The following is a 13,308-nucleotide window of genomic DNA, read 5'->3' on the forward strand; positions in this document are numbered from 1 at the left end:
ACGTAGTGCCAGAAAATGATTAGCAGCAAGCAACAGAGGCGCTGAACAGTAGAACGTTCCCTAAAACCACGAGAACCACTGTTCAGAAGTTCCATATGTGATATAACTTGAGTCCTGATTTGTTAGATAGCCTGAATTCCGAATCAATAAAGTGTAATTCTAAAATTGAGTTTTATTCAGTTTGACATCAAGGTCACTGACTGCATCACCGGTCAGCCAGGGTTTGCTGCAGTGGCCCTAAATCCTTGCATTCTGTAAGCTGTTTATGGCACTTACCGGTGTTACATCCGATTAAGTTCCCACTCAAATTCACTTTCCCATGTGTAAATCTAAACCTCTGCGCCTGAATTCACTGAGTGGAAATCAATGGCAAGCAGGACTAGAACTACGGATTTATGTATGAAAACGTGAACCCTCACTTTTGTTGGTTCTTCAGGTTACCTAGTCATATGCTGAACATTATCAATCTTTATTACAAGCTAGGTTCAGATTAATCGAGTTATTTACCGTTGGTACAGACAGACCGCATACCACAGCGTTGTTAGGAGGTGCTTGGGGTATTTAGCTCAGCGTGTGAGTGTGGTTACCTCCTCACTCCAGGCTCCTGCAGAGGTGGAACTGACCACAATAAAAATTATATTTTTACATTTTGGCAAGATGTGTTCACATTATAAGCAAGGCTGGTGTTCTTTATTATTACAGAGCAGTGCATTTCATCTGTTAATGAAAATAAAAAAGGTCTTGGGGAGGAGTTACTCTTTAAGCTGGCAACATGTTTTATGTTCTCTGACACTTAGGTTTTCTGATTTTGTAGTCTCATATGACAGCGCTGTCTTATGTTCTAGGTGGTGTCTTTAGTGCAGCTGCTGAGTGACCCATTCTACCGGACATTGGAGGGCTTCCAGGTCCTGGTGGAGAAGGAATGGCTGTCCTTTGGCCACAAGTTCAGCCAACGTGGTAACCTAACCCCCAGCAGCCAGGGCAGCGGCTTCACGCCTGTCTTTCTGCAATTCCTCGATTGCGTGCACCAGGCAAGTACAAGCTGGTTTTCACTCTTACCGTCATCCTGACACACTGTTCAGTCCCTCTCCCTTGTTCCCGTCACGCCATGTTTCATTCATTCAGTGAAGTTACTGAGGCACCAAAACAGAGATCACTTGGTATCATGCATGTAAGAGGTTTCTTTTTGCTGTCTCCACATCAGATAAGTAATTTAGTTACATATGCTCAGAGGGGAGGCTTCCCCCCCTCAACTTAACCCAGATGGGACCTACAGTCAGTGCTGTCCAAGCTGGCCTAGCTGTTGCATTATTTCTTTCTATGAGTATTTACTTAGAGGTGAGTGGAAAACCACAGTTAAGTGTATTCAAGCTTCCACTGTTACTACATTTGTGTTTGAAAAAGGGGAGATCACTGGGTCTATGATTCAAGAACGTGGAGTTTTCTCCGCCTCTCCCAGCAGAGCGGGGCACCTCTCCCAATGTCTTTCTTCAGCTATGCAGTTTCCCAGCAAGGGTGACGAAACATATGTGGATGGCCATAGTGACCCAGGCGCAAGGTCCCTCAGAGTTGCAAGCAGGAGAAATATAGCAGAAAGCATCTGAAAATAGAAGTGCCTCATCTTACAAGCAGCTGTTGTTTTTGCCAACAAGTGCAGGTGGCCCTGAATGTGAGAACCAGCAAAAAGTTAGCCACTGCCGACAGTTGGATGACATCCCTTATTATTGTCTTTATTTCTGCTGTTTTGTTTTTTTCCCCCCTTTTCAGTCCCTTAGATGGATGATATCACAGGTCTTTGCTCCCTGAGCTGAGCCATGTCCTGTCTGTAATGGTTAGCTTATGTGCTGTAGCCACTGTAGCCACAATACACAGCACGGCGGCCAGGCTAAATGAGGCTCTAATGCGTTGGGCTGACCCTCTCATTCCAGGTTCATAACCAGTACCCCCTGGAGTTTGAGTTTAATCATCACTATCTGAAGTTCCTGGCGTACCACTACATCTCCAATCGCTTCAAGAACTTCCTCTTGGACTCAGACTACGAACGCCTGGAGCACGGTGTGTATTCATGACTTGTGCATTGAGTCCTTTTTGGGGCGAGACAGTTTGAACATTCATCTGCAGTGTAATCATAAGAACTGTAACAGGAAAAGGGTGCAGTTTATCCAATATACAACCCCAATTCCAATGAAGTTGGGACATTGTGTAAAACATAAATAAAAACAGAATACAATGATTTGCAAATGCTTTTCAACCTATATTCACTTGAATACACTACAAAGACAAGATATTTAATGTTCAAACAGATAAACTTTATTTTTGCAAATATTCACTCATTTTGAATTTGATGCCTGCGACATGTTCCAAAGAAGTTGGGACAGGGGCATGTTTACCACTGTGTTACATCACCTTTCCTTTTAACAACACTCAATAAACATTTGGGAACTAAGGACACTAATTGTTGAAGCTTTGAAGGTGGAATTCTTTCCCATTCTTGCTTGATGTACAACTTCAGTTGCTCAACAGTCCGGGGTCTCCGTTGTCGTATTTTGCGCTTCATAATGCACCACACATTTTCAATGGGAGACAGGTCTGGACTGCAGGCAGGCCAGTCTAGTCCCTGCACTCTTTTACAATAAAGCCACGCTGTTGTAACACGTGCAGAATGTGGCTTGCCATTGTCTTGCTGAAATAAGCAGGACGTCCCTGAAAAAGACGTTGCTTGGATGGCAGCATATGTTACTCCAAAACCTGTATGTACCTTTCAGCATTAATGGTGCCTTCACAGATGTGCAAGTTACCCAGGCCATGGGCACTAACACACCCCCATACCATCAGAGATGCTGGCTTTTGAACTTTGCGCTGATAACAATCCGGACAGTCCTTTTCCTCTTTGGCCCGGAGATCATGACGTCCATGATTTCCAAAAACAATTTGAAATGTGGACTCGTCAGACCACAGGACACTTTTCCACTTTGCGTCAGTCCATCTCTGATGAGCTCGGGCCCAGAGAAGCCGGCAGTGCTTTCGCTTTGCATGGCAGAGTTTTAAATTGCACTTGTAGATGGAGCGACAAACTGTGTTCACTGACAATGGTTTTCTGAAGTGTTCCTGAGCCCATGTGGGAATATCTGTTACAGAATGATGACGGTTTTTAATACAGTGCCGCCTGAGGGTTCGAAGGTGACGGGCATTCAATGTTGGTTTTCTGCCTTGCCGCTTACTTGCAGAGATTTCTCCAGATTCTCTGAATCTTTTGATGATATTATGGACTGTAGACGATGAAACCCCTACAATCCTTGCAATTGTACGTTGAGAAACACTGTTCTCAACAGTGTTGTTCACAAAGTGGTGTACCTCGCCCCATCCTTGCTTGTGAACGACTGAGCCTTTCAGGGATTCTCCCTTTATACCCAATCATGACACTCACCTGTTTCCAATTAACCTGTTCACCTGTGGAATGTTCTAAACAGGTGTTTTTTGAGCATTCCTAAACTTTCCCAGTCTTTTGTTGCCCCTGTCCCAACTTTGGAACATGTTGCAGGCATCAAATTCAAAATGAGTGAATATTTGCAAAAACCTATAAAGTTTATCCGTTTGAACATTAAATATCTTGTCTTTGTAATGTATTCAATTGAATATAGATTGAAAAGGATTTGCAAATCATCATATTCTGTTTTTATTTATGTTTTACACAACATCCCAACTTCATTGGAATTGGGGTTGTACAAAATAAACATGAAAAAAACCAAAGCATTAGGTATTTGAACACGTGGTGGTAAAGAAAACCCTCATCCTCACTGAACTCAGCTACAATAGCATGGCCTGTAAAATATGCAGGAACTGCCAGTATAGTACGTCTGTAGTGAAACACTCATTACACTTAAGCTTTTATCTCTGGTTTCATACCTGATCGTGTTGTAGAAGGCAGCCTGCATAATAACCGACTCAATTTCTTTTTCTATAAAGGCACATTGTTTGAGGATAAAGGAGACAAGCAGGCTAAGAGAGGGATCTGTGTCTGGGAGTGTATCAACAGAATGCACCGTAGGAGTCCAGTCTTCTTCAACTACCTGTACAGTCCATCTGATGCAGAGGTAAACAATGTGGAGGGGAAAAAGTGTGTGTGTGTGTGTGTGTGTGTGTGTGTGTGTGTGTGTGTGTGTTCGTTTTCGTGTTCGTGTTCACTCAGCCAGCCCTTGTGCCTTTTACCCCAGTACACTTCATCTAGAGGTTGTGTTGACTATAATCTCCAAACATTTCGATAAGCCATTCCAGATTTCATCTGTGATGAATAGCTCAGCACTCTTGCATAAAAAACATGCTTGTCTGTGGCCTTTTTTTTTATTTTTTTGCCTGACCTATTGAGCTCCACGAAACAATTGACACTTGACCCGCAGTCCGAGTCGTAAAAGAAGCATTTCTGTGTTTTTCCAGTTTCTGGTTCGGTTCTGTTTTGTGTTTCTGAAGTGTAATTGACTCTCACCTATGTTCTGGCACATGTGTTATCTGAGTGTGACCCCAAATCTCAGATAAGAGGATGACTTTTGCACTGTTTTTTTTGGGAACAGTCGATTACTTTATCACTGGCTGACTTTTATCATCTTATCCGTATTCCAACATGTGTAAAAGAAAGGCAAAAAGGATTCTGACAGAAAGGCTTGACAGGTTTGTGCTGCTAAAAAGTTTTTTTAGGTTCTGTTCCATCAGTTTAAAAGAACAGGTTCAAAACAACACTGAATAAGATGATTTGACCTTAGACGTGGAGTCAGCAGGAGGACAGGGGGCAGGGGGAGTTGCCTCGGTGGCCTTACGTTAATAGACACACATACATACAATATGGACAAATTAATTGGGACACCTACACATTACACCTACAGGAACTTTCATGAATTCCATTCTAAATCTATAGGTATTAGTACAGAGTTGGTCCCCCTTTTGCATCTGTAGCAGCTTCCACTCTTCACGTAAGCTTTCTACAAGCTTTTCTACAAGAGTGTCTGTGGGGAATTTTTGTCCATTCATCCAGAAGAGCATTTGTGAGGTCAGGCACTGATGTTGGACAAGAGGGCCTGACTCTCTATCTCCGTTCTGGTTCAAAGGTACTGGATGAGGTTGAGATCAGGGCTCTGTGCGGGCAGGTCAAGTTCTTCCACACCAAACTCACCCATCCATGCTTTAATGGAGCTTGCTTTGTGCACTGGAGCCTAGTAATGCCCGAACAGAAATGGGCCTTCCCCAAACTTGGAAGCATACAAAGTTCCCACAAAGTTGGAAGCGTACAATTGTCCAAAATGTCTTTTTGTGCTGAAGCGTTAAGATGTCTCTTCACTGGAACTAAGGGTTCTAGGCTAATCCCTGAAAAACAACCCCATATTATTATTCCTCCTCCACCAAACTTTACAGCTGGCACAGTGCAGTCAGGCTAGTTAAAGTTCTCCTGGCATTCACCAAACCCAGCCTCATCAGTCAGACTTTCAAATAGAGAAGTGTGATTCATCACTCCACAAAAAAAATCTTTGGTGGCACTTTACAAGACTCCGTCTGATGCTTTGCATTGCGCTTGGTGATGTAAGGCTTGCATGCAGCTGCACGGCCATGGAATCTCATGCCATAAAGCTCCTGTGCTGTTTTTGTGCTGAAGTTGATGTCTGAGGAGGTTTAAACTTTTGTTTTTGATCAGCAGAGCGTTGCAGCCTCAGCATTTGGTGACCCGCTCTGTAACTTTACATGGTCTCACGCTTTGCTGAGTTGCTGTGATTTTTAAATGCTTCCACTTCTCAATAATGCCACTCACAGTTGATCGTAGAACACCTAGGAGGGAAGAAATTTCGCAGACTTGTTGCAACAGTTAACAGTGGCATTCTGTCACAGTACCAAGATTGAATTAAGTAAGCTCTTTAGAGCGGACCCGTACTTTCACAAATGTTTGTAAAGGCAGATTGCATGGCTAGGTGATTGAATTTTTACACCTGTTGCAAAACGACTGGAACATCTGAATACTGTCCATATAGTGTACATATAAATAAAAATCTAAAAATGTAAATTATTTTAAATCTTACTAAAAGAATCCTGGTAGATGGTCATGTAAACACACTGATATTAGAGAATAAAGCTTTGATGATAGTTGCTGAATAGTTTTGAGGCCCAATACTAATAAGACTTTGTAACAAGGAAACTAGGTTGTTATGCCATAACACTGATGCTACTCTGCAAAAATAGGTAGTCACTGATAAGGGTGACCCACTGGCACTGTCATATACCATGTAAAACAATTTCATCTCCCTTGTTATTATTGCTAGGCCTAGTCATGTATTTCAGTATATTTACAGTCATTTTTCACCATCTGCTGGAGCTCCCTTGCTCTCCATTGTTTTGATGGTCAGTGAAACCTTTTTCTTTTTTTTTTACGGTGCATCAGTACAGCTGATCTGTGACTACCTGTTTTTGCAGGGTAGCATTTTTTAGGCAAATTGTAAACAGTTGTGTCTGTGCTGTGTTTGTTGTGTGTCTTTGTGGAAATTTATTTTAATAAGATACTTTCTAAATGTTAGTTGGGATGATTAATATTTGTACACTGCATGTATCAAAACCAAAAGAATACACTGGAAATTACCCTACAATCAGTTGCTGTTCACACAGCATCACATCAGGCCGAATGGACTGAAATCGCTTAGCCCCATCCTCTCCTTTTATGTGTCTTGTTGTAGCCTGTGTTGAAACCATCCATCTCCATCCCCAACCTGACAAAATGGGAGTTCTACACAGGTGAGACTCTGTCAACCGGACCCTCATATGACTGGAGCATGCTGGCAGTGCCCTCAGAGAGCACAGAAGAGCCAGACACAATCGCCACCAGCAAGAGGAGGATTGTCTGGCCCTGCTACAGTAGTGTTGCCCGTGCTGAGCCAGATGCCATCACCAAACTGTTGGCAGTAAGTTTTGTCTGCTGTGCTTCTCCTCCTGCTGGGAAATGTAGTCCTCCCTATGAAGAACCAATGCAAAGTGTGTTTTTACTCAACAAATGTGTTTGCAGGACATCGAGAGATTGGAAGGGGAGCTGGGTCAGGCACCTGAGAGATGGTATACTACTCTGGAGAAAGTGCGAGCTAGTGTGCAAGAAGACCTCAAACAGGAGGGCAATGTAAGTCTGGCCTCTCTTCATTTTTCTGTCTAATCAAGATGATGTGAGGCACATTAATGGGTGTGGCTGTGTTGTTGCTGCAAAACACAGAATACAGGGCTTTAGGCCCTGTACTGTGTTTGAAGTTTCACAACCCTCCTCTTCTAAATAAGCTGCTCTTTTTCCTGTCTGTTTTGACTTGCTGCTGTAGCTCCGGAAGCAGTCGGTGTCCATCTCAGGACTGATCCCCACCTCCAGCCTGCAGGCCTATCAGCGCCACTCTATGCTGCACCTGCCTGACAGCGGCCTGGGTGAAGACAGCAGCCCTACGGCAGCCAACGGGGTCAGCCGCAGAGCTGCCACTCTTTACAATCAGTTCACCCCCAAAAATGAGGAGAATAGGTAAGAGTTTCACACAGCTGCCATGTTATTTTACATGATGACATGTTTTAAAGCAGACAGGTCATTTTATCGATCCTTCCCAGGTCGTTCGAAGGTGTCCTGTACAAGAGAGGTGCGTTACTGAAGGCCTGGAAGCGTAGATGGTTTGTTCTGGACATAACAAAGCATCAAGTGAGTGTTGGAGTTTTCTGTGCTTTGTAATATGTATTTGGTGTTTGGGTGATGACTAGTGTTTTTGTTCAGTTGAGATACTACGACACGGATGAAGACGTAAGCTCCAGGGGCCACATAGACCTGGCCGAAGTTGAATCGGTTATGATCGCCACACCGACCATCGGAGCCCCCAAAAACATCAGTGAAAAGGCTTTCTTTGATGTGAGTAGATCTGTTGCTCAACATACATGCAGTGTGAGGGCTAGCTGAGCTATAGCTATATACATGCTGCACATAAATTGTGTTGATGTCATCAGAAAAATGAGGATATTTTGAGTAACTGGTTAAATATACTGAAGACATTGGCAAACATGATGTGTTTTCATCCACATGCCTTAGTAGTAGTGTATCGAAATGTAAAACAATTGCCAGTGCACCCCTCAGTTTCTTCTTGGTCTCTTATTTACCATCTTTCATGGAACTTGGTGTCAAACGGTCAAAATGAGGCATCTGGGTGCTTTCTGAGTAAAGTGGGTGGGGGGCCGAGAGGCTTATCTTATATACACATAAGATAATACACATCGCTGTTGTTGGAAGAAAACCTCGTATCTCCAAAAAATGGTAACCTTAAAGGAGAAGGAAGAAACCTACTTTTAATGTAAGTCAATGGAATCAGACTTTTTTCCAAAGTATTTTGGGTCGTTTCTTTTGGTCCATTCTCCATGAAATTTACACACAATATAAAGGGCAATAGATATTTCCAAACTGTCAAAAACTGAAAAGCAAAGTTTTCTTCCGATATGCACACATGCATAGTGAAATTATAAATATATAATAAATTCCAATGTTTATGATTTTTGAATGTGGAAATATGTGCATCTTTATGCACCCAGTGCACGTGCATGTAAGCTGTACACATGGTGCACACAGTCCAATAACGCTAACATGTGGACACTGAGCACATATTTTACACCCACCCTGTTTTGCCGTATTGAACAATTTATCACTTCAAAACTAATTTGTGTTGCTACAACCTTTAGACCTCTAGTCAAGTTTCTAACACATGCTTGCCATTAAAAGCTTACTAAAACCCCGAATCTCTCTCTCTCACTCTAGCTGAAGACCACCAAGAGGGTGTACAACTTTTGTGCAGAGAACGCTCAGAGTGCCCAGCAGTGGATGGACAAGATCCAGAGCTGCATCTCAGACGCGTAAAAGCCCACTTTCCTGAGAGGACTCTGTGACGGCCCGAGGACGGGGTCCTCACCTCTATACCATCTCCTTTGATGCAGGGAGACTCACTGTGCTTTAGTAGGACCATAGCAAAGCCCCCAGTGCCTGTTGAAGAGGAGTGTAACGAGTCTCTCTCTTGCTTTTCCACTTTGAGTGCGCCCAGGCAGCAGAATCACTGCCACAGTAGTCCTCTATGGAACTGTGCTTATTCACATTTAGATGGATCTGTTTTACCCATCTGGCAGTTTCCACTCAACTACTCCTGACCTTGGCGTCAGGAAAACTGGTCAGATTTTTACATTCAGTGGAGACAAAGCAATAGCACTACTTGTTTAAAAAAAAACTCTGGGTTCAATATAAAATTAAGTACAAATAGACTCAACGTAAGAATATATATTTCTGATAAGAAATAAGGTATTGCTGCTTATAAGATGCAAAAGAACCGCCAAAAACTGTTGAATATTTTTAAAACATGCACAATATACAAGGCAGTTTATTTGCACTTAATTCTACAATATGCACTCCATAAATATATAGATTTTCTAACAGATAAAAACAGCAAAGGCAAAAGGCATTACTTTATGTACAAAAACCTCTGTCTATACAAGCGCATACTCTAGAAAAAAGTACTTTGCACACTAAAGCATAAATATTTCCTGCCGTTTTCTATTTAAGTCGTTGATGTCATTGTTTTTTAATACATGAATGTCTGCTTATTGACAACAGGTTGTTTTTTGTGATGTAAATTATTTTTTTATCATTAAAAAAGTAACTGGTGTATGTTTATGGATGGTAATTTTATGTTCTCTGTAAATAGCTGTGATATTTCAAGCTCTGTTTTATACTTTGGTGAATATGATGTGGAGTGATTTTTCTAACCTTTTAACTGAACTGAAAGCAACATACAGTTTTACATATGATATTGTCACGCATACTGACCCCTAAAGCGCTTCCTCTGTATGACTTGGCCGTTAGCCTTTGTGTTTGACATGAAGGGAAGTACACTAAGTTTTGTCTGTTCTTGCCAAGGATCTCGGAATGTGTTGAAGGGCTCTCATCTGGATCTATGGGACACTACATGCTTTAGTTTTCAATACTGTTTAGCCCTCTATGTGTATGTGTACAGTTTGAAGAAACAAAGCTGAAGAAAGCTCAACCCAACTAGAGAGATGTCTGTTACTGTACCTGAAAAAGATGTTACTGTACCCATGTACCATGTTCGTGGTGCCACTAATGTTTTTTTATTTGAAATAAATCAGAGTACTTGAACGTTTGACTTGAGCAAAATTGTATTTCATGACCTTAACTGATTTACTGTTTTCTGAGGGGAACACGAAGACCACCCTGCATTTAATTTCCAGTAAAATGGCCCTTAAGTACACACCCAATTTCTAGGACAGTACATTGATCAGGCCTAACATTATGAGCACCTCCTTGTTTCTATGCTCATTGTCCATTTTATCAGCTCCACTTACTGTATAGGTGCACTTTGTAGTTCTACAGTTACAGACTGTAGTCCATCTGTTTCTCTGATACTTTGTTAGCCCCTTTTTACCCTGTTCTTCAGTGGTCAGGACCCCCATGGACCTTCATAGAGCAGGTACTATTTGGGTGGTGGATCATACTCAGCACTGCAGTAACACTGATGTGGTGGTGGTGGTGTGTTAGTGTGTGTTGTGCTGGTATGAGTGGATCAGACACTTCAGTGGAGTTTTTAAACACCTCAGTGTCACTGCTGGACTGAGAATAGTCCACCAACCAAAAATATCCAGATAACAGCGTCCTGTGACCTTTAATGAAGCACTAGAAGATGACCAACACAAACTATGCTGACACACACAAGCTGCTGTCTGACTTTTCATCTACAAGGTGGACTAACAAGGTAATAGAGTGGACAGTGAGTGGACATAGTGTTTAAAACTTAAAAAAGGATATGGCCATCATGTTATGCCTGATCAGTGTGTGTAAATGCTACTAACAAGAAGCTGTGATTAGTACATTTTATCTAACCTGTATTAAACTCAAAGCAGTGAAAAAAGTATTTTATGATATACCAAATGTCTTCATTGATTTTATATGCTCAGTCCAAAACAACAGGACAGCAGCACATTTACCACTGTGTTACATCACCTTCGCTTTTCAACAGCGCTTAATAATCATTTGGGGACTAAATAGACAAATCAAATTGAGTTGAGGGGTCTGTGCCAGTTCTTCCACACCAAGCTCTGCAAATAATTTATTAATCTTTCCTTGTGACCAGAGCATTGTTCCTCCATCACCACACTATACACGGGCAGTCATTTATGGACGTCTCCTCCTGCCATCTGCAAACCCAGATTCATCGGTCAGTTTGCCCACAAGAAGGTGAAGTGTGATTAAACACTCCAGCTAATGTGTTTCACCAGCTCCAGGGTGATGTACACCACTCCACCCAATGACTGAAGTTGCTCAGAGATAGAGTGCATTTAAGGTCACTGTTACTGCATTTCATTACTCAGTCTCATTCTGTAAGCTTGTGTGACTTTGAGGCTGAGCTGTTGTTGTTCCTAGACATTGCCTATTCACAATAACAGCACTTACAGTTTATCTTTGGTGATTATATTATGACTGCAAGCCCAATTTTATGCACCAGTAAGCAAGCAGATGTGGCTGAAATGGCCAAAACTACTAATTAAAATCAAAGAGTCATTTAGTGATGGGTTCTTTGAATCATCGGCTGAGTTTTCAATGTATACTAGAAACCAGATCACCAGAAATCCACCCTCAAAACTTGCTTTTTGAGCATCACATGTGGATCACTAAGGCCAGTTTGGTACTATAACCATTCCCATGCAGTGATAAAAAAAGCACGTTGTATGCAAGGCATGTCAAATGGGCCTAGTCACTGATGCTCCTCCTTTGTTGACAATAAGCAGTAACCCTCCTCAACCCTTTGTAATTAATTATGACCACCAAACTATTCCCAAGGTCAACTTGCTCTGAAAAGCATTTTATACTGTTTTTATTTATGATGTTGCTACTGTTGCGATGACTTCTCACAGAAAAATCTGCCTTTTTTCGCCTAGTTGTCCTACATTATGTTACGCTGCACAAAGTTATTTGACCATCACAAAGGTGAGTGAATGTTTCCAAAATATCTATGAGATAAGAATCAGAATAATTTATAAGCCGTTTTCACATTCAAGGAATTTGTTACGGTGAGTGCTCACACAAAGACCAAAGCAGCTTGGTCTGAGTGGACCAAACACTGCACTGGAGATTTTAAACACTGTGTCCACTCACTGTCCACTCGATTAGACACTCCTACCTTGTCAGTCCACCTCGTAGATGTGAAATCAGAGACGACAGCTTATCTGCTGCTGCACAGCTTGTGCTGGTCATCCTCTAGTCCTTCATCAGTGGTGACAGGACGCTGCCCACAGGACACTGTTGGCTGGATATATGTGTTTAAAAACTCGCAACAGCGCAACTCTCACTAAACCCCACCATCATGTCAGTGTTACTGCAGTGCTGAGAATGATCCACCACCCAAACAGCACTTGGTCTGTGGGGATCCTGAGCATTGAATAAACTATGCAGACATTGGCCTCATTCTCCAAAATCTTTTTTGTTAAATCAGTTTTGAGAAAGGTCCTAAGAAAAAAAAGTTACGTCAGATTGATGACGTGTTCTTAAAACTGTTCTCACCTTTGTGCTCTTGAGTGTGTGTAGATTCTGTTCTTATCTAAGAACAAATCCCAAATAATAAAACATTCATGACTGTCAGAATCGTCGTGAAAACTGCTTGTTTTAATTAGACATTTCTTAAGTTCGGTTGGTTAATGAGTCCCAATGAGTGTAGAAACAAGGTGATTTAATGTTGAGTGATCGATTTACAAATATCTATGTAGGGTCATTCTCAGGTTAAGGTGGGAATGTGATCCAGATGTTACTGAGGTTTGAATACAAAATATGCCTTCACTTGTTTTGTGTAAATGCACCGAACAATGTGCTTTTACATCTAGTCCATGTACGCAAAACAGGCTCTCCCAGTGTGTGTTTATATGCGCTCAATAATCTGATCATAATCAGATTCCTGCAGTTATCTGATTATTCAAATGGTTATATAAACAGCACATTCCGACTTCACATTCCGACAGAAATCTGATAAAGAGCCTGGATTTTAGCTCAGTAGTTAGATTTGAGTGCATGTGAACTCTTACTCTTACTCTGATTTCCTTCGGGTTTCTCAGTCAGAGCATGTGTGAAAACAGGCTGTGGTACCAGCAGTAAGCGAGCAGCGTCGCCGCGAGACGGAGCAAAACACTTTTGGAGGAGCACTGAAACCAAATACATGCTTAACGAAATGAAGGATATAAATATTCATCGTCTTCTAGAAGATTCATATTTTCAGGCAAAGT

The 13,308-nt window shown here is 41.8% G+C and overlaps 1 protein-coding gene across 2 annotated transcripts in view; it reads left to right on the forward strand.

Annotated features, from left to right (window-relative positions):
* The window catches only part of sbf2 (SET binding factor 2), a 144,655-nt gene extending 134,473 nt beyond the window's left edge, over window positions 1–10,182 (forward strand). For both annotated transcript variants that reach the window (XM_017707285.2, XM_017707286.2), the window contains 9 exons: window positions 846–1,031; window positions 1,929–2,055; window positions 3,967–4,094; window positions 6,708–6,932; window positions 7,034–7,141; window positions 7,332–7,522; window positions 7,606–7,693; window positions 7,766–7,897; window positions 8,792–10,182. In XM_017707285.2, coding sequence (XP_017562774.2) covers window positions 846–1,031; window positions 1,929–2,055; window positions 3,967–4,094; window positions 6,708–6,932; window positions 7,034–7,141; window positions 7,332–7,522; window positions 7,606–7,693; window positions 7,766–7,897; window positions 8,792–8,890 — 1,284 coding nt within the window. In that variant the 3' untranslated portion in view covers window positions 8,891–10,182. The remainder of the gene's footprint in view (window positions 1–845; window positions 1,032–1,928; window positions 2,056–3,966; window positions 4,095–6,707; window positions 6,933–7,033; window positions 7,142–7,331; window positions 7,523–7,605; window positions 7,694–7,765; window positions 7,898–8,791) is intronic.
* The last annotated feature ends 3,126 nt before the right edge of the window (window positions 10,183–13,308 follow it).

Source organism: Pygocentrus nattereri, chromosome 15 (assembly GCF_015220715.1).
Source record: "Pygocentrus nattereri isolate fPygNat1 chromosome 15, fPygNat1.pri, whole genome shotgun sequence".
NCBI lineage: Eukaryota > Metazoa > Chordata > Actinopteri > Characiformes > Serrasalmidae > Pygocentrus > Pygocentrus nattereri.